The sequence below is a fragment of the Apodemus sylvaticus genome, chromosome 21, assembly GCF_947179515.1.
Source record: "Apodemus sylvaticus chromosome 21, mApoSyl1.1, whole genome shotgun sequence".
Taxonomy (NCBI): Eukaryota; Metazoa; Chordata; class Mammalia; order Rodentia; family Muridae; genus Apodemus; species Apodemus sylvaticus.
The window spans coordinates 45127953-45149700 of record NC_067492.1 but is presented as its reverse complement, the minus strand read 5'-3'; the positions used below and the strand labels follow the sequence as shown (position 1 = coordinate 45149700).

The 21748-nt window shown below is 41.5% G+C and overlaps 1 protein-coding gene and 1 pseudogene across 6 annotated transcripts in view; one reads left to right on the top strand and one right to left on the bottom strand.

Annotated features, from left to right (window-relative positions):
• LOC127672155 (transmembrane protein 184C-like) overlaps window positions 1-13049 on the top strand; it is a 250674-nt gene extending 237625 nt beyond the window's left edge. For 3 of the 6 annotated variants that reach the window (XM_052167387.1, XM_052167386.1, XM_052167385.1), the window contains exons 2-10: window positions 3292-3420; window positions 3523-3559; window positions 4992-5197; window positions 6812-6886; window positions 8125-8218; window positions 9964-10076; window positions 10922-11021; window positions 11441-11612; window positions 12097-13047. In XM_052167387.1, coding sequence (XP_052023347.1) covers window positions 3356-3420; window positions 3523-3559; window positions 4992-5197; window positions 6812-6886; window positions 8125-8218; window positions 9964-10076; window positions 10922-11021; window positions 11441-11612; window positions 12097-12518 — 1284 coding nt within the window. In that variant the 5' untranslated portion in view covers window positions 3292-3355 and the 3' untranslated portion in view covers window positions 12519-13047. Of the gene's footprint in view, window positions 1-11; window positions 131-3291; window positions 3421-3522; window positions 3560-4991; window positions 5198-6811; window positions 6887-8124; window positions 8219-9963; window positions 10077-10921; window positions 11022-11440; window positions 11613-12096 lie in introns of those variants that run through there. The other 3 variants (XM_052167383.1, XM_052167384.1, XM_052167388.1) reach the window with 2 other exon arrangements.
• The window catches only part of LOC127672159 (protein arginine N-methyltransferase 9-like), a 217329-nt pseudogene that overhangs the window by 167850 nt on the left and 27731 nt on the right, over window positions 1-21748 (bottom strand).

The following is a 21748-nucleotide window of genomic DNA, read 5'->3' as shown; positions in this document are numbered from 1 at the left end:
GCACCGCCACCCTTTCTTAGCTGGTTGACAGTGGGTTTTGTCTGCCTTCTAATGCTTGAGGCCTGAAAAACATTTCATCTTTGGACATTAAACCAACCTGTCTGGTTTTATTTAGCCGCTACCACTGGAGGTAGGTACGGGTAGAGAAAAACATAGTTAATGCACCTGCTTAGGATGGTGGGCTGCTTACCCAATATCCATCAGCCCCAGAAAGAACTTTATTCTTGAAATCAGATCTGCTGTGCAAGTATTGGGCTTGACCAGACCTAACTACCTTGAAACTATATTCTGGGTTTTATAAACTTTTAGTCGGCTTGCTGTAACCAAAAGATTCTTGTTAAATTGACTTTGCTAGCCAGGCAGTGGTGACACACGCCTTTAATCCCAGCACCTGGGAGGAGAGGCAGGCGGATTTCAGAGTTCGAGGCCAGCCTGGTCTACAGAGTGAGTTCCAGGACAGCCAGGGCTATATAGAGAAACCCTGTCTTGAAAAAACAAAACAAAAGAAAAAAACAAAAAACAAACAAAACAAAAAAAATTGACTTTGCTAATTAACTTTACGTCTGAAGTGACATGTTTTCTTTCTTTAATGAGATAAAGTCTCATGTAGACCAGGCTGTTCTGAATTTCGCTTTATAGCCTAGAATGATGCTTCTATGTCCACCTTCGCAATGCTCCGATTACAAGTGTATCCATGATTCTGTTTATTCAACGCAGGGATTGAACCCAGGGCTCTGTTCATTTGAGGCAAGCATTCTACCAACTGAGCTTCATTCCCAGACCCGAATTTACTCCTTAAAGCAAAAATTTCACAAGCGTCTCCTGTGTGTACATTTATATATATATATATATATATATATATATATATATATATATATATATATATATATAAAAGTATATTTTTTTAAAAAGTACTTTAGTTGGTGTCTACCTGGGAATACCCAGTTGTGGAGGTCTGAACATGCACAGCTTGGGGAGTCAGTTCTGCCCTTTCATCATAATGAGTGCAGAGGATTGAGCTGAGGCCATCAGTGTTGGAGACAAGCACCTTACCTGCTGAGGCGTCTCTCTGGCCCACCTTGTTGATGTCAAGTGTACAAGCTGGATAACTAACCTATATCTATAATATATCTGTAAAGTGGAAACTTAGAATTAACAATTCATAATCACCAGAAAATACTTTTATTGAGAAACAGTTATTTTGGAATAGTTATGGCAGACCAGGAAGATGCCCCCCCCCCTTGATTATGGAAAATATTTTAATTAGTGTATCTAAACATATTTGTAGGATCTTTTTGTTCGCTAAATTTTTGTTTATAGTCCATATAGATATTTAAGGGTATTATAATGTGACATTAAGTATTTTCATTTGTTGTGTTTTTAGGCTATTTGATATTTGTCCACCCAAATTTAGGTCTAGCAATCTTAATTTAAATGTAATTTCCTCACTTAGTATTCCTTGGAATACAGTATAGAACAGTAAATGGAATGTATGTCATTCTAAGACTTCTCTTAGTTTTGAGCATCACCAGTAGTCCTAAAGTACCACAAACCTCTAAGACCATTTCTAATGTGCAGTGTGAGCTGCCAACAGCCCAGGCCCCTCACTTGCTGATATGGATGTTTAATGGAGGCCATGCAGATGAGCATGTCAGATAATGCCCTTCGATATGCAAATGCAGGCTGCAGAATGGCTTACAGTACAGATGGATGGTGGGATCCTTTTAGTCTGCTCTGTCTTCCATAAGAAATCACATAGCCTGGCCTGTGGAGGTGGCTCACCAGGAAAAGCCTCAGGCAAGCCTGATCACCTGATCCATCTCTGTAAGAAATGCTATTGGTGCCTATGGCAAGATGGAAGATGGAAAAAGAATTGCCTACAAGCTGGCCAGCCAGCTAGTAGAAGCAAGAGACCAGGCCTCAAGAGTTCCACACCTGCACACCAGCACTCACACACAGAAAAGCACACGTTTAATGTGTGTGTGTGTGTGTGTATTATATCAGTCATAAACAGTGCTTCAACGGGAATTCGTGTTTTTACAGTCAGAAAACTATTTTGGAATCAAATATCATGGGGCTGGGTGGGGTTTCAGTCTGAGGAAGGTCCTCAGGTTGCAGATGGCCATGTTCTTGCTGGATCCCCACAGGGCTGAAACACCTCATTTTGAGATCATTTTCCCTGAGACTATGACCTCATCTCACCTATGTCCCTTCCTGTCAGCCTTATCTCCAAGTATGGCCACTTGTATTAGGGGTTTAGTTTCAACATATGAATGAGGAGAGCCCAGCCTAGTTACTAGTGGTCAGACATGACACAGTGTCCACAGTTCAAAGAACACTTGAGTTTAAGGACAGAAGGAACAGCAAGGACCTGGCACCAATATTTCACAGGAATTTACAGAGAGGGTCAATGAACTAAACACTGGGTTGGGAGGGTTTCAGGGGAAACATTTGAAGTGTCCACACTTGCCACCCTATCTGTTGCTCCACACAAGTAGTAATGCCATGGGGGAGCGTAGTGATTTCACTGCAGCTGGAAGGGCCTAAGCCAGAACAGGATTGTTTAAGTAGGAATGTGTGCTAGAAACATAGAATCAGAGAATAAATGAATTTGGAAGATTTTTGACTCTGAAAGAGACTGAGAAATGAGAGAACATAGGTAGAGAGGGCCAGGGGTAAGGGAAGCTTTGAGTTGTGTGGTTGATTTTTAAGGTTAGAGGCATTAACTAGAGCTTATCCCAAAGATAGCATTAATTTTTCATGTAACTATTTAGTTATTTAGAGTGACACTGCTAAGAGCTCATACCTGTAGGAGAGACGTAAAGCTTTGATCCTAACGGCACTCTGGGGACACTTGTGCTTTGTGCCTGGTGAGCACTCAGCCCCTCACATATAAACAGCAAGCAAGAGTCAATGTAGAGAGTAAATAACACACTTGGAATGGGCAAAGATCTTGCAGTGATGTGCTTGTTGAGGGCTATTTGGTGAGGCAGGGGCTCAGTGTTTGGCTCTGGCTGTTCTGGAGCAGAGCACAGAGCTCAGTCTCCCTCTGCCTCCAAGGAGTCCAGGACCCTCCCTCTTCTCACTTCAGCAGAAGCCCCCGCTCTCACATGCACAGATACATATAATTGTTTAAAAAGTTAATTTTTTAATTGATACTAATTATTTGGGAAATAACCAAAGAGTATTATTAATCAAACCAAAATTTAAGAAATACAAATATTGATCTTTATAATTTTAATATCAAAATGTAAACAAATATGTGTTTGGATTTTTTGTTTTGTTTTTCAGGTTCTCGTACACAAAGCCATGGTTCATTGCTGGCATATTCGTGCTGTTGACCATCCCCGTGTCCATGTGTGGGATCCTTCAACATGTGGCACATTACACACAACCCAAACTTCAAAAACCAATCATAAGGTCAACTCCTAACCTATTGCTAAGGCAGTAATAGAATACTGGTATTGACTGACTTAATTCTTAAACAAACATTAAACTTTTTTTATGTTTTACTTTCCATAGAATCCTTTGGATGGTCCCAATATACAGTCTGGATAGTGTATGTATATTTTATTATATTTAATTAAGAATTTTATGACATTTAAGTATGCCTTCTAGAGAATGCTGAATGAGGTAGTAAGCACACAATATTGGCAAAGAGAGATTAACAGTGAATTTTGTATCACTATTTTAGTTCACTTTTTTTTTTCAAAACAGTGTTCTGTATAGCCCTGGCTGTCCTAGAACTTACTCTGTAAACCAGGCTGGCTTTGAGATCTACCTGAATCTATTTGAGTGCTAGGATTAAAGGTGTACTCAACTAAAACCTGGCTGTTTTGTATTTTTTTGAGACAGGGCCTCACAATGTAGTTCTGGCTATTTTGGAACTCAGTATGTAGACCAGGTTAACACAGAACTCACAGAGCCTCCTCCCTCTGTCTCCTCTAAGTGCTGGGATTAAATGTGTTCTCCATTACAACTGGCCAAGTTCACATGTTTTTTTAATGTTACTAAGAAAGGTAAAATATGATTATGAAGAAAAATACAAATATCTTAAGTATTTTTAGTGTGTAGCTGTTCTCCATGCTCAGTTGCTTACATTTTCATATTAGTTGCTCTTAATCTTTTAAAGACTGTAGTATCATTAGTTACCTTCAGCCCTAGGTAGCCACAAGGGAATTCCTCCCCATCAGAGCTACCAAAATGTGCTGGTGCTCAGGTCCCTCATATAAATTGGGTATCATCATGATATGAACGAGATCCATCTCTCCTATACTTACAGTCATCCCTAGGTGACTTATGACATCTGATAGAATATCTGTGCTTCGCATAGGTAAGAGGATCTCTTTGAATTCAAGGCCAGTCTGGTCTCTATGGGGTTAGCTGAACCCATGTTTGTAGTATCTGATTAGAATGCTGACTGGTGGCTATCACATTTTTTTAGTTACTAACTTTTATTTATGCCAAAAGAAGAGGAGGATGAAGAAAAGGGTTGGCGGGAACTTTCCACAGCAGATACAGCTACTGTGGCAATTAGATACACACACAAAAAAAATGTCTTCAGCCAGATGACGGGATGCATGCCTTCAATCCCAGAACTCAGGTAGAACTCTGAGTTGGAGGCCAGTCTGGTCTATTTTGTGAGTTTCAGAACAACCATTGTATGTAGACCGTGTTTCAAAAAAACACCAAAAAGAAACAATGTCTTGAGTAGCCTTTTATGTGGTCATGCTTCTTCTTAATTTCAAATTATTTCTGAGAACTAACTTTTCATTTTACATTCATTATTCACCCCAAATGCTTATGTCTTTGTTTAACTGTATCAAAGGTGCTTTATTACACTTGAAAGCATGTTTGCAGGACCTGGGCTGTAGCTCAGTGATGGAAGACAGCCTTGCGTTGTCTAATCCTCAGTATTATAGTTTGAGTGGAATTGAGTGGAAATGTTATTCTGGCAACTGATCTTCTTCAACATCTTTGCTTCTCCACAGTGGGTGGCTTTGAAATATCCCAAAATAGCAATCTACGTGGACACCTGTAGGGAATGTTACGAAGCTTATGTCATCTATAACTTCATGATATTCCTTATCAACTATCTGACAATCCGATTCCCAAACTTGATACTACACCTGGAAGCTAAAGATCAGCAAAACCACCTCCCTCCACTATGCTTCTGTCCACCATGGGCAATGGGAGAGTAAGTATGGCTGACTCTACAGAAGCAGAATTGTTAAATTTCAGTCAGCTCTCTGCTTGGCAGTGTTGTGAATGCAGCAAAAGCAACAGGCACAGTTAGAGAATGAAATACATTTTATACATGTTGGGAGGGGGTTGGTTTTATTTTTTCATTGCTCACTCAATGAAATGTTTGTCAACATATGCAGAAGAAAACCTTAGAAGATACTTAGTCATCATCTTCTTTACACTTGGGAATTGGCCACCTGCACATCTTGTACATAATCTAGTTAAATGACCTAGATTAGCTGGGAAGACAATATATGACAAGAAACAAAGGCAATTAAAAGCTGTGTTCTCTTCCTGTGTGACAGTAAAGGAAGGTGAGTAAGCCTGTGTCCCTTACTGAAAGGCTGGAGAGGTGGCTCTGGGTTACGACTGCTTGCTGCTCTTGCAAGGTGCCAGGTTAACTTCCCAGCCCCCAGGGAGTGACTCTTAGCCTCTCCAGCCGTCCCTAACCCCAGTGTCGGGGATTCAGGCAGACACGCGTGTGGATGCACACATAGATATACACTTGTGCAGGGAGAGCATTCATACACAAATAACATAAATACGTCTTTTTAAAAAAGTGGGGCTGGAGAGATGGCTCAGCATCATTTGCTCTTCCAGCGGTCCTGAGTTCAATTCACAGCAAACACATGGTGGCTCACAAACATCTGTAATGGGATCTGATGGCCTCTTCTGGTGTGTCTGACAGCTACAGTATACTCATACAAATAAAATAAATTAAAAAAAAATTAAAAGTTTTTTTTTGGTTAGTTTTTATTTTTGTATTTTCGGGGCGGGTGTAACATTGGTTGTCCTGGAGTTGCTCTGTAGACCAGGCTGGCTTCCAACTCTCAGAGATCCACCTGCCTCTACCTCCTGAGTGCTGGGATTAAAGCTGTAGGCCACTGAAAGGTTTTAAAACAAAATTCTTAAAGCAAAAGATTAAGATTGCATACTCTGCACAAAGAACTTCAGTTCCTCGCCTGACTGCTGTGATAGAAACTGATAGAAGCCACTTATGAGGCACAGGGTTAGTATAGGCTCCTACTTTGAGGGTGCACTCATCGTGGTGAGAAAGGCATCTAGCAGGCATGCCTGCTGTCAAGCAAAGACAACTGCATGATGCCGGCCACTTGTACATGCACAAGCGAGCAGTTCATCTGGGCCTCAGGTTTTCTACTGGAGCTGTTAGTCAGCTTTCTATCACTGGCAAAATCCTGAGATTATCCGGCTTATTTAACTCACAGATTCGGATCACTTGGGCTGTTGATTTGAGGTGATCATACCAGGACGAGGAGTCAGGAAAAGACCAAGGTGCCATGGTCGTCAGTTTGTTCTGTGTTGCGCTGTAGTGGAGCTGGGGGAGGGTGGGGTCTTTCAGAGATATAAAGTTATTAAATAACTTTATGATATTCCTTACATAATGACAAAATGTGCTTCAGGCTCCCTTGTTGCCATCCGTATTCATACCCTCCTGTCTTTTAGAACAAAGTTGGCAGAATTCAATAGAGTTGATGTCATTTGTCAAAGGGATTGGTGTTCTGCTGCCAAGGGATAGCTGAGATGCTGTGTTCTCTTGTCTTTACAGAACGCTGCTCTTTCGGTGCAAGCTAGGAGTGCTGCAGTACACCGTGGCCAGACCAATCACCACCGTCACCGCCCTGTAAGTGTGACTTGCCTTTCCTTTTTTTTTCTTTTTGTCTTCATGTTACACACCTAGGAATGTAACTCAGTGAATAGTGTTTGTGTTGTATGCACAAAGCTCTGGGTTAAATCCCCAGCACCACAGAAACCAAGTTCAAGGCAAACAGTGGTAGAACTTGAAGGTAGAGGCAGGAGAGCCGATGTTTAAGGCCAGCCTGGGTCCTGTCTTTAAGAACCTATTATATGGGAAAAACAAGTAGAAAAAGTGTTGATTAACAGTGAGAATCTGATTTGCTATAAAACCACATGTATAAAAGCTGGCAAATAGTGCAAGAATTACCACAAGATTCACACCTCTGAGGCCATGCTGTAAAACCCTAACAAAAAACAAAAACAACACTCTTTCAGTTGGGTTAATCACACAGATTTATCTTTAGTGTTGTTGTTAATTTAAGAGTTTATTAACACATTCTTTAATTGTTGAACACATTTAATCCTAGCACTCAGGAGGCAGAGGCAAGCAGATGTTAAACAGACACAAAACTGATTTCAAAATGTGAGGTATAATCAAACCACCTGGGAATTTGTTCCCTAAAAATCCCAGAATGTCAGTTTCTGTGCTTGTCTGTGTAACTGACAAAATAAAAGAAAGCCATGTGAAGAAAGTAGTTGAACTCTTTACCCTGTTAGTGAACCAGAATCATTTATGGAAGTGATTTATTTCTTTGCTGCTTAGAAATAGGGTGAGCATATAACTTAGTACTTGTGGTAAAATGTCCATGTGCGAAGGGGATCTGGCCCTTTAAATATTTACCTCCAAGATAATTTACAGGAAAGAGTGAACTATAGTCATGTTTATCAATCACGCTTTCCCGAATTAGGAAGATAATGACTATTCTCAGGCTTAATGGTTCTCAGTTCATACTTTATAGGCTTTCTAAACCCATAGGCTTTCTAAAATAAACTGATGGTAAATTTTAAGCAGTGGTACAGCGGTCCCTTACATATGTGTTCAGTGCTGTAGGGCGTGCATGGTTAAGAGCTCTTTGGTTTCCATGGCTGCTCACAGCTATCTGCTAACTCCAGTGTTCAATGCTCTTTCAGGCCACAGGGCACTGCATGCACACCATGCACAGGTATATATGCAGGCAGAATACTCATACACATAAAATAAAAACTCAGTTTCTAAAGGATACACAGTAAGATATGGTTCTGCTTGGTTAGTCATGAAGTTGTCTGATTTTTGCCACTTTTCAGGGCATGTGAAATCCTTGGAGTATACAGTGAAGGAAAGTTTTGTTTCTCTAATCCTTGGACATACCTTGTTATAATAAACAATGTGTCACAACTGGTAAGTGAATAATCATATTCTTAATTGTATTAAATTGGTTTCTGTATTTTTAGATTCTAAATATTATCAGGCCCTATTTCTTTAGAGAAATATTCTTTTAATTTTTACATAGAGTATGAGAAAACTTTAATATGTACCTTTCTTCAAGGTACATATTAATAAAATGGAAAAATTTTCTGGGCTGTGGTGACACACGTCTTTAGTCCCAGCACTTGGGAGGTGGAAGCAGGCCCATTTCTGTGAGCTCAAGGCCAGTCTGCAGAGTGAGTTCCAGGACAGCCAGAGCTGCACAGGGAAACCCTGTCTCAAAACACCAAAAATAGAAGTTTATAGTGAAGATGAGTGGGACATGTCTCCAGGGCCTTCCTTCCTCATGGTCATCTTCATGACCATAGACCCTTTCCTGGCAATGTATTCCAAATAAATAGAAGTACTTTTGCCTTGGATGTAAAGGACTTTATAACAAACACTCTGAACTAGGTGGGCATAGTTTCATCTTCCTGTTGGCATTTAGACAGTTATTCAAAGGAAACCCTATGAAACATACACAGAAGTCAGCTACTTTCAGGTAAAAAAGATTGTGCAGCAAACTTTATTTATTTATTTATTTTGGAGACAGGGTTTCTCTGTGTAGCTCTGGCTGTCCTGGAACTCACTCTGTAGATCAGGCTGGCCTCGTGCTCAGAAACCCACCTGCCTCTGCCTCCCAAGTGCTGGGATTAAAGGCATGCGCCACCTCTGCCAGACTTTATTTCTTGTTTTTTTTTGTTTGTTTGTTTGTGTTTTGTTTGTTTTTTTTTTTTGGTTTTTTATTTTTTATTTTTTTGGCAACAAACTTTGATTTCAATTCATGACAGATACTGGAAATTAGTTTAGGACTTATGGAACATCTCTGGTAGAGTGTTTGCCTAGCATACACAGCTCTGGGTTTGATCCCAGAATGAGGGGAGCAGTTCACAGGTACTACGAAATGGCTTCATGCTTGGAGTCCCGATGAGTTTTTTTTCAGCAGTATGACAACTAGAATCTAGGGCCTCCTGCATGTTGGGTGGGCACTCTGCCACTGAGCTACAGCTGTAGTGTAGGCATTTGGGTAATGTGGACTAATATACTCCTCTCAAGGAAATGTGTTCGTATGAGGCAGATCTGATGGTCAGAATTGTATTGAAACTGCATTTATTTAGTGTTGACTTATAAATAAATGCATGATCTTGGCAGTGGTGGTGCATGCCTTTAATTCCAGCCCTTGGGAGACAGAGGCATGAGATCTCTGTGAATTTAAGTCCTGTGTGGTCTACAAAGTGAGTTCCATGACAGCCAAGGTTACATAGTCAGACACTGTCTCGAACACCCAAGCTAATTAATTAAGTTTAATAAACTGTGTGTGTGTTGTGTAAATGGTATGCAAGAGACTTACTAATAAAAGTAACCCAAATCCTTATAAAAACAGTGGTGGTTTGCGTTTAAAAACATAACTGATATGTTTGCTTTGTTTTTGTTCCATCATTGTTGTTTTTTGCTTTCCGTGAGTTCCAGGGAAAATGTTACATATCTTTCTCTGGAGAAGTTTCACTTCTATGCATTGGCCCTAAAATATGGAAACCTGTTTTACTCTAAAACCATTGTGTAATTTGCAGTCATTCTGCCCAGAACATTGCCGTAGAGCAGGCTCTGGCTTGGGTTCAGCAGTTCTGTGACTGCCTTCCTCCAGCACAGTGTTTGTTGAGTGTTGCTTTTGTTTCTAGTTCGCCCTGTACTGCCTGCTACTATTTCACAAGGCCCTGAAGGAAGAGCTTAAGCCTATAAATCCACTTGGCAAGTTTCTTTGTGTGAAACTCGTGGTCTTCGTGACCTTTTGGTAAGTATTGCTTTCTCATAAATCTTTTTATTTTATCAATACCAGTAAATATAGCTGTTGAGTAAGAGAATGTTTGAAGATAATGTGAGTATGAGGTAGGAGAAGCTACAGACAAAACAAGTGTTAGGACAGGAGGTGACCTAAAATGCCATTCTTTACCTCTTTGAAAAGCTAGTCCTGTGCCAGGTGGTGGTGCGCACACCTTTAATCTCAGCGCTTGGGAGGTAGAGGCAGCCAGATCTCTGAGGTTTTGGTCATGTTGGTCAGCACGGCAAGTTCTAAAGCAATTGTGGTTATATAGAAAAGCCCTATATATGAATGCATGAATCAATGAATGAATGTTAAAATTATAGTAATTAATACACATGTGAACACACTTAACTATCAGACCATTACTTACAAGCTGTTAGAACTTAGAATCTGATTATTTGTACATGGTTTCAAAGCAATAAAAGTATTTTTAAACCAAATGAAGAAGTTGTGAGAATGTGTAATGAAATTCATCTTAAGAAGCTAGTAGAATTAATTCACAAGGCAAGGGAGTCTATTTAATATAAACACAACTTGTTTGGGACTTGAGGCAGGGTCTTAGAATTGCTCCTCTGCACACCTCAGGCTTGCTGCCCTGCAGTCTCTTCCCACCTCCCTGCTCCCCTCAGGAGCACTAGTGTGTGCTGCCAGTGGCCAGCCTTACCTAGGCTGCGGTTCTCACTCGGGTCCTCAGACTCCTACTGCTAGCACTTTACCCTCTGACCCACCTCCCAGCATGCCCTGTTGCAGATCTGAAACCACCAGTCATTCCAGGGTTCAGGTGTGGCACTGACACTCATTTCCTTGACTCATAGGCAGTCAGTACTTATTGCCTTTTTGGTGAAAGTGGGAGTTATTTCAGAAACACGGACCTGGGAATGGCAAGGTGCAGAAGCTGTGGCCACGGGCCTGCAGGTATGTAGAGCCATGTCAGAACTAGGGGAATTGTATTGTTTGTTGAGCCATTTGATGCAGTATTGCCCCTGAACAACATGCAAACAGTGGGACGAGACTGTTGTCCAATTCTGTAGTGCAGGAACCCTAGAGAAGCGAGCTATAGATACTATTAATTTTTTTATTCTTTGTCCACTTATAGAAAATGATACATTTCATTCCTTGGGTAGCATTGAGAAATACTTGACTGAGGGATGCAAAAGAAATGTAAATCTCGGCTTATCATGTTTTGAAGTGAAAAAAAAATTTTTGAAAATGAATTTTTAAGTCTGGAACTTAAAAAAAAATGTTGACACCCTAAATAACTTTTAAAAAGTTATTAGTTTGGAAAACTAGATTTAACCAAAAAGATGCCTGATGTTTTTCTTGATGTTTTGTAGGATTTCATTATTTGTCTCGAGATGTTTTTGGCCGCAATTGCCCATCATTATACTTTCTCCTATAAACCCTATGCCCATGAAGCTAAGAAAGGCTCCTGCTTTGACTCCTTCCTCGCAATGTGGGATGTTTCAGACGTAAGGGACGATATTTCCGACCAAGTTAGTCGTGTCGGTAAGTAACAGGCTGTGTGTGTGTGTGTGTGTGTGTGTGTGTGTGTGTGTGCATGTGGGGACCTCAGATGAACCTCAGGAGCTGTTCAGATTGGGTTTTGGAACAGAGTCTCACTCTCCTGGAGCTCACAGATCTCAGCTAGGATGCTTGGCCAGAGAACCCCAGAGACCCTCCTTCTCTTACTGTGATCAACACACAAAACCATGCCCTGCTTGTTATCTGTCAGGAGGATTAAACTCAGTTGCTTCATGTTTGTGTGGCCAACAATTTACAGATGTCTCCTCAGCCCAAATATGTGGGTTATTATATTTCTCCTGCCATGACCATTCACTAATTTTTTAAGAAATAAAATCATATCATAGCAGTACCATGATGTAGGCTCTTCAAATTCAAGGAGATAGGGGGTAGGGAGAGCTATTTTTAGAATCATGTGTTTAAAATGATAAAAATAACTTTTGGTTAATAAGTTTCTATTGTCTTAAAGGGAGGACAATGCGAGGTTATCCAAACCAACATCATAAAGAACATTCAAGCCTCCTTTCCTCATCTTCCCAAGAAAGACCTTCTGGCTCTTCAAAGTCACCCTCCACAGTGGGCGTATACCAAGGTTTTGGACACACAGTTACCTCACAGAGCCCTATGCCAGCAGAAGAGCAGAAGAGTCTTATAAGAGGACAAGATAGCATACATGACATCCCCAAAACACAACTAAAGCTTCTTGAATCCTACCAACATATCATAATTAATATCCCAGAAGACCAGATGGAGATTCCTGATTTCAGCTTTCAATACATTATAGAAACAGTTTCTTCACAGGGGTTATTTTCATCAGAACCATCTGAAGCTTCTGCAATTGATATGTTGGAATCACTGCAGGAGATATCTGATTCATCCACAGACCCTTAAAGCTGCCACATCCTCCTGTACAGTTTAAAATTTAAGATAGGCTAAAAATAGATAGACATATAACAGTGATATGTACATATATTTATATATATTTTACATATCACAAATAATATTTAAATTTCCTAAGCTTTGGCTGTCTTAAACTGTTAGGATATCATATATTCTAACAGTATGTGACAACTTTAGAAGATGCTCTTGAATTTATCAAACAGATGAACATTTAAAAAAAACAATCAATGCTTCATACCACTGCATGAATGTAATGCTCTGGACTGAAAATTTGAATTAATTGAATTTAATCCTAATCATGTGCCATTTCACTTTACATAATTATACTGTTTTTAAACTCATAAAACTCTTACATGTCTTATTCTTTTTCTTTATTCCTCGAGTCTCCTATATATCCATGGTTGCCCTAGAACTTGTTGCAAGATACTTCCTATCCATTCACATTGAGGGAGTTTGAGGCCAGTGATTGGAGGAGGAGGAGGAAGAGGAGTAGGAGCTATGAGAAGTGAGGGGAGGGAGAGAGAGAGAGAGAGACAGACAGATGGAGGGAGGGAGGGAGAGAAGCTTGGGGGAACCACATGAGCAAAGAGAGAGGGAGACTCTGATATCCAGATGGTTTCAGACATATTTCTGGTGTTTTGGAGAGGTTAGAAATATTAGGATAAGACTTTATCATTGCTAATTGGCATTATGTAATTGGGAGTTTTATACACATAAATATATTTGGTTAACTATTCAAGTTTAAGAGTCATGCTTTACGAGATACTTGGAAGGAGTGGGTGCTGGGCAGAAGCATGGGACTCCACCATTTACAGAGTCTATGGAGGAGAGGAAACACAGCTGGGATGCTGTGAGAGTTAGCTGGAAGAGATTGGCTCAGTGGTGAGAGCTGACCTGAGAGAGTCCCACTGGGACCTGGCGGTGCAGTACTCTTTCTTAATTATTAGCCACTGCAAGAACTCACTTGTAGACCAGGCTGGCCTAAAACTCAGGTCAGCCTCCCACATGCTGGGATTAAAGGTATGCACCACCAGTATCTCGTTGTGTTTTACTCTTTAAGCAGATTCTTAATATGTGGGGCAAGTGAAACCGTGTCACCAGACAGAAAAAGTGGTAAGAACGAGCAGATTAAGGAACCCTGGCAATTCTCATAATTTAGACCAGTAGATACTTGAACCGCTGATTCCTGTCCTGAGGTACATAGCGAGGACACCCCAGTAGAGGACCATGACAACTGGTCACGAAGCACACAGCCCAGAGTTCTTCATGCTAGTGAGGTATCTAGATGGGCTAGCAGGAGGGCTCAGCCAATGAGCTTTCCTTCCCACACATTTCTTCCTGTAAAAGGAATGTCTATTTAATCTCTAGGCCACCCTGAGTAAGGTGTATGTACCCTTTGCACCATGAATAAACACTTTAGACAAGCAAGGACTGTCTCTGATCAAGAACCACCATGAGGAGGACTTCATTACACTCCTGATAACCTGAGCTAAGCCAGATCCCCTGCCCTGGGCTCATTGCTGGCCCACTGGCCCTCATTCTCAACTCCTTGTGGTTCCTAGCTATTTCTCACCCCAAGAAACGTGGACTGAAGCCCCAATGTTGGGCTACATTTTGCCTCCTCTTATTGGTGTGTCAGAGAGTCCCAGAAGTCCCACTCCCCAGTGGCAGTGATGAAGGAACATAGCCTGGCACCCCTGCATTTCATCTCCCCAAGCAGTGTCTCAACACCCCAGCAGTGAAGTGTAATGCAGAACAATATTAATACTTTCACAAAAATTGCTTGAGTAGAAATCAAACACATTCTTTGAAAATTTGACTTAGTGATATATACATGTGGTGGTTTAAATATGCTTGGCCCGGGGGAAGTTGGCACTATTAGGAGGTATGGCCTTGTGAGAGGAAATGTGTCACTGTAGGGTCAGGGGAGGTAGCAGGGGGACTTTGAGGCTTCATGCATATGCTCAAGTCTGGCCAATGTGACACAGTCTCCTGCTGCTGCCTATGGATCTAGATGTAGATCTCTTGTAGCTCCTCCAGGACCATATCTGCCTGCACACTGCCATGTTTCCTGCCCTGACAATAATGGACTGAACTTCTGAACCTGTAAGCCAGCCCCAATTAAATGTTTTCCTTTATAAGAGTTGCCTTGGTCATGGTGTCTCTTCACAGCAACAAAACCCAAATTAAGACAAGTTGGTATCAGGGTTTCTAGGTGCAAAAATCACTAAAGGAAGACACCAGACTCAGTAATCAAAAACAGTCTTTATTCTGCAGAAATGGCCAGCATGCAGGGGTCAAACATTCTTTAAAATGCTGACCCCAGACAAAGGCATGCAGACATTATAGGGAAGCAGAGGAACTCTCTAGGCGGATTAGGTAATCTACAATTTCATTGGTGGATGCTAAGAGGTCACAGGTAATCAGTGGTCTACATTCTTATGTCATGAGCATTCAATCATGTGATGAAATAGGGCTGTCCAGCGCAGGTGGCCCATTCTGAGATAAGACATTTCCCCATTTTGGTGGTTATCCCCAGGCTGTTCTTTAGGAGGGGGTTTTATGATCTTGTTATGGATTGTATGGTCTATACCTAGAGCTGGTGTCTTAGGGCCTAGTTTCTGGGACTTATACTTTATTCCTGAAGCTGGTGTCTTACAACCTTTGTTTAAAATCAGGCCTAGTCCTCAAAATGGAGACAGATTGGGTCCTTAAATGGGAACAAATTGGGGTTTATATTGTCCCTTCATGGGATATTGTTATGATAGGCCTGACTATGCTTTTGTTTGGAAGAATATGGATTTTGGAACTTTGGAAAACAGTGGACTGCTTTAAGTAGAGGCTTATGGAAGTTAGGTGATTAATGGAGTTTTGGCTGATGTCCAACTCAGTAGGTCCAGTGTGTCCCTGAACTCATGCTGTGGTTATTTCCCCTGTTTCAAAATGTATAATTGGGATAGATGTATTTAGAAGGTAGCAGGATTCTCACATTGGCTCCCTGACTAGTGGAGTGAGGGCTATCATGGTTGGAAAGACTATATGGAAGCCTTTATAATTGCCTCTGCCAAAGAAAATAGTAAATCAAAAACAGTATTGTGTTTCTGGAGAAAATGCAGATATTAGTGTCATCATCAAGGACCTTTAAAGATACAGAGTGGTGGTCCCACCACACCTCCCTTTAACTTTCTTATCTGGTCAGTGCAGAAGTCAGATAGATCGGGGAGAATAATGGTTGACTACCGAAAACTAAATCAGGCAGTAACTCCGATTGCAGCTGCTGTACCAGTTGTAGTGTCCTTACTTGAGCAAATTGACACATCTTCTGGAACATGGTATGCAGCTATTGATCTGGTAATTGCTTTTTTCTCACTACCTGTTCATAGAGCTATGAGAAGATATTTGCCTTCAGCTGTATACCTTTACAGTTTTGCCTCAAGGATATATTAACTCTCCTGCCCTGTGTCATAACTTAGAAGGAAACTTTGTCATCTGTCTCTCCCACAAAAATATAACATTGGTACACTATATTGATGACATTATGCTGATTGGACCAAGTGAGCAGAAGGTAGCAATCATTTTGGACTCAGTAACACATAAGAGTATCAGAGGATGGGAAATACATCCAACCAAAATTCAAGGCCTGGTGGTGTATCCCAGCACTCACAAGGCAGAGGCAGGTGAATCTCAGAGTTGAGGCAGCCTGAGCTGTTACACAGAGCAACTGCTCCTGTCTCAAAAATATAAAATAAAATGAAATGAAATAAAATAAAGGACTTTCTACCTCTGAAATTCTTAGGAGTCCAGTGGGCATAGCGTTATTCCCTTGTTTTGTTTTTTGAGACAGGGTTTCTCTGTGTAGCCCTGGTTGTCCTGGAACTCACTCTGTAGAACAGGTTGGCCTTGAACTCAGAAATATGCCTGCCTCTGCTTCCCAAGTGCTGGGATTAAAGGCGTATACCATCACTGCCCGGCCAAGGTATTCCTTCTAAGGTAAAGGATAAATTATTGCACCTGGCCTGTAATGGTTTGTATATGCTTGTCACTATTAGAAGGTACAACCCTGTTGGAGTAGGTGTGCCACTATGGGTGTGGGCGTTAAGATCCTTATCCTAGCTGCCTGGAAGCCAGTATTGTGCCAGCAGCTTTCAGTTGAAGATGTAGAACTCTCAGCTCCTCATGTACCATGCCTGCTTGGATGTTGCCATGTTCCAGCCTTGATGATAATGGACTGAACCTCTAAACCTGTAAGCCAACTCCACTTAAATGTTGTCTTTATAAAAGTTGCCCTAGTCATGGTGTCTGTTTATAGCAGTAAAACCCTAAGACAGAAGTTGGTACCAGGACTGGGATATTGCTGTGATAGGCCTAACTATGCTTTTGTTTGGAATAATGTGGATTTTGGGACTTTTGAATTTGGAAAGCAGTGGAATGCTTTAAATGGGATTTAATGGGCTATCCTAGTAGGAATATGGAAGACTTTTGTTACTGAGAGTGATTTGAATTGTGCAGACCTAGCCCAAGAGGTTTCAGTGGAGAATTTCTATATGTGGCCTAGAAACTGTTTTTGTGGTATTTTAGTGAAGTATGTGGCTACTTTTTGCCCTTGTCTGAAGAGTCTACCTGAGGTTAAAGTGAAGACACTCAGATTAATTTTATTGACAAAGGAAGTCTCAGAAAGTCCCACCATAGACTTTGTTCTATGGGTAAGTCTCATGAAGAGCATTTTAAACAATCTTAGCAAGATGAGAAAGGAAAAAAAATTAAATATGTGGCCATGGTAGCCAAGAAGGGGGTTATTCTTGGGCTCATTAACATGGACTTCCACTCACCAAGGCTGGCCTGGCTACAGCTGTTACTGAATGCCAGATCTGCCCACAGCAGAGACCATCAGTGAGCCCCTGATGGGGCACCATTCCCACGATGACCAGCCAGCAACCTGGTAGCAGGTGGACTACATCAGACCAATTCCTCTGTGGAAAGGACAATGTTTGTTCTTACTGAAGTAGATAACTATTCTGGTTATAGATTTGCCTTTCCTGCACATAATGCTTCTGCCAAAACCACTATAATACCTTTAAACCAGCACTTGGGAAGTAGAGATAGTCAGATCGTGATGAATTCCAGGCCAGTCTGGTCTAGGCAAAGATCAAAATCAGAAAACACTGATCAAAGAAACAAGATAAAAAGGAATGGAAGAATACCTTGTGAATAAAATGTCCACGCTGCCCTTATGAATAAATAGATTCAGCATAACTGTCACCACAATCCTAGTGGCATTATTTAAATAAGACTAATCCTAAAATTCATATAGAAATGTAAAAGAATCGTCAAACCACTTCTGAGAAAAGTTGGATATTCCCTGATTTGAATACAAGCTGCGTGCCATGGCTCATTCCCTGTCATCCCACTAATAAAGCTAAGGAAGAAGGGTCATTTGAGCTCAAAAGTTTGAGATTAGCCTGTAGGAGTAAATAATTAATATAGAGTACTGCCCTCCCAGGCCTCTGCACCAGGGTCCTGGCAGGTCCAGCTCAGGGTGACTCTCACTGAAACCACTGAACCAATCTCTCTCTCTCTCTCTCTCTCTCTCTCTCTCTCTTGGATTTCCGAGAGAGCCGATCTCTTTTAGCTAGCTCTCACAGCATCCCAGCTGTGTTTCCTCTCCACCAGACTCTGTAAACGGAGTGAGTCCTGAGTTCCCGCTCTGCAAATACCTGGTAAAGCATGAATCTTAAACTTAAATAGTTAACGAAACATATTTATTTTTCCCAATTACAAATTGCCAGTTTACAATGATAAAGTCTTATCCCAGCTTTCTAACCTTTCCAAAACACCAGAAATATGTCTGAAACCATCTGGATATCCGCGTCTCTCCTCTCTGCCCAGCTCGTGTGGACCTCCTTTGTGAGTTTTATATACATAAAGATATTTGGTTAACTATTTAAGTGTCATGCTTTACTGGGTATTTGGGTGGAGAGCGGGAGCACAGGACTCCTGCCGTTTACAGAGTCTATGGTGGAGAGGAAACACAGCTGGGATGCTGTGAGAGCTAGCTGGGAAAGGTTGGCTCAGAGGACACAGTGAGAGCTGCGGGACATGGTGCAGTCCTGGTGGGCTGGTGCTATTCATTAGCATTTCCCACTACATTAGCCTGAGCAACAGAGTGAGACCCCCCTTCCCATTCTCTAGAAAAAAAGAAATTATTACGAAGTTATGGTGGTCAAAATATGGTAGTCTGGAATTTTGACTCAACAGTTAAGAAAATTAGCTGCTCTTCCAGAGAAGCCAGGATTGATTCCCACCACCAACACGGCAGCTCACAGCCCTCTGGGAAATCTAATACCCTCTTCTAAGCTCAGGCACCAGGCATGCACACTGGTACACAGGCATACATGCAAAGCACTCAAACTCATAAGTAATAAAAATCAAATGTTTGAAGGGAAAGGAAACTTGGTACTGACAAAGCACGTAGAATGAAGTGGGCAGTTCAAGATGACTGCTGGCAAGAGCACTGAGAAGACGACCCAAACTGAAGCCATTTCGAACAAAACTTCCATTTTGAATAGAGATCAAATTTTAAGTTCCCAAGACCTCCCTGGATGAGTTGCATCTTGGCTGGCAAGTTGAGATATGCTGGGCAAGTCCCCTCAGCACAGCAGAGCAAACCAGCAAGGACAGGTTGAGTGTAGCACAAAGAACTGTTCCTAGGAAAGTCCCCATCCCTGAATCCTGATTGGGAGAAATGTAAATGTAACTTGGCACAGATGATTGTAGCTTTTTGTGATTTTTTTGTGCTTAAAAGCTCTGTAACATTCTGGCTTGGGTTGCAGTTCAGTTCCTGAGTCTGTTCTCTATCCCTGACAGATCACTAGTGGGTTGATGACAATGAACTTTTCTTTCTGCACTGACTTGGTGTTTAAGTTGTGTTAGATCCAAGCAGATCCAAGAGCACTAGAAAAAATAGTTGGCATACAGGGAATTATACCAGGAAGTCTGGATTCCACATACCAAAGCATGAAAGTGGACCCTTATTTTACACCAAACACCAAAATCAACTTATTGTGTAAGACATGCAAATGTGAGACCTGTTACTAAGTAAGAGGAGAATATACAAGTCCCTGAACCATCAGCTTTAGGAGTCACCTTCAAAATACCATACCACCAGAAGGCACCTTGCAAGCTTCCAAGGTCCTACACACAGCTATAACAACCACATCAACAACTAGCATGATATGATAACCCAAAGGGTGCACTAGTGGTATACATACCTTGGCTGTAAACAACAGCTCTCATAATTAGACCTGCTCAAGAGGCAAACCATGCCTGGTACTGGAAAGTCAGCTAACTAATTTCTGCTAGTAATTATTGGAAGAGAAGCTACACCATTTATTTAGTAAATCATCATCCCTAGTGAAAAACTGTAACCATTTGTCTTTAAACCCACAAATAAGTGTAGTTTTTATCCCTCATTAAGGAAACTTCTCTGCAACAGATGGAGAGAGACTATTACAGAAAACCAAAGTTTGCTGCAGAGCCCAGTCCCAATGGACACATCTACAAAATGCTTCCACACCTGCAGCTCAGTAACTTTGTGGGAGAGAGAAGCAGAAAGGCTGTAAGATTCAGAGGATCTGGGAGTTTGCTGTGAGATTATCTCCTAGTGATGTAAGAAGTGTCAACAACATGATAGCCCAAACGTGAGCTGAACAAGGGTGACACCAATGGACAAAATGGGCAAGGAAAAGGTCCATAGGCCTCAACCCTATACAAACAAGTACAGGCAACTAAGGAAAGCTTGGAAAATGTAAACAGCATGCTCGACACTGGCTGTACAACAGCAGGTCAACACTGGCAACCATTTTCCTACAGGATTAACCAGGGACCTTCTCAGCATCTGTAACCCAGCCTGCAAGGGGGAAACCCAGAAGCAAGAACAGCTTTCAAAACAGGATCCTTGGGAGTTGGGGTGGGGGCAACACCTGGGATGTGACCAGTAGCTAGGACCAGGCAGTGAAAAAAAGACGAAGAACAGGGCAGGCTGCTGGAAAACAGGACAAAAATGCCCTGTAATTAGTGTTGAGCATCTCAAAAGCAACGTCAGCACCACAGGTGAAGCAGTGTGACTAGAATCATATAATGAATGGATGAAAATCCTTGGAATGGTGAAGAATAGTCTCCATTTGAGACTAGCCAACAGCCCAGTCCCCACCCAGCACTCCCCATACCCATCCTTGTCAAGTTTGTTGTTTTCTATCTCCCTCCCATCATTATTTACTTTCCTTTCTCTAAGAAAAATAATGCTGGGCTGATTTGCGGAGTCTCTGTGTCCTCCTCCTCAGAGCTGGGGCTGTTCTGTTACCTGAAACTTAACATCCCTCTCCCCTACCTCTACTGAACCAATACTCTTTTTCCTTCCTCCTCATTCCCACGGGAGCATATGCACTAGTGCACAGGAATCATCAGTGCCCATTACTTCCTAAGGTAGTAAGGGATGATTGGGTTTTATTTAGCTGTGTGGTATTTTCACAGTAGGCCTACCCCTTGATAGCAATTATGGTTGTAGACATTGTCAGAGTACTACAGCCAGGCCAAGAACTGTAATCAGGAAGAAAATAGCACTTCAACTTTGTTAGACCCGAATCTCTCTTGGACACTAGAAACACTTCCACTAAAACAATAAAGATGATAGGATTTTTCAAAAATTATTCTTAGGTTTATTTTTATGAATGTATGTATATGTGCCTGAAGCTTGTGATCTGAACAGGTGGCCCGGTCCCCGGAACTAGAGTTACAGGTGGTTGTAAGCCACACACGGGCTAGAACCTAGCTCAGGTCCTCTGCAACACATACTCTTTCCAATCGTGTTTTTATTTCATGTGTGTGGCTGTCTCACCCACTTGTCAATGTACCAGTGTGCATGGCTGGTGCCCAAGGAAGCTGGAAGAGTGTACTGGATGCTCAGGGCAAAAGCACAGGAAACTGGAACACCAAGCAATGCAGCTGTGTGAACTCCCAAACCCATAGGAGCCCAATGAGAACTCAGAAAACCTCAAAGAACTCAAAGTTGCAAAAGAAAAGGTCATATTATAAAGCCTGGCTCATCAAAATAGCAGACTTAACAAAATTTTAAAAGATGAAAGTTAAGACGGACTTAATAAATGGACTAATCACGTCCGTGTCAGTCACGGACTAATAAACCTCAGACCTGTAAGCCAGCCCCA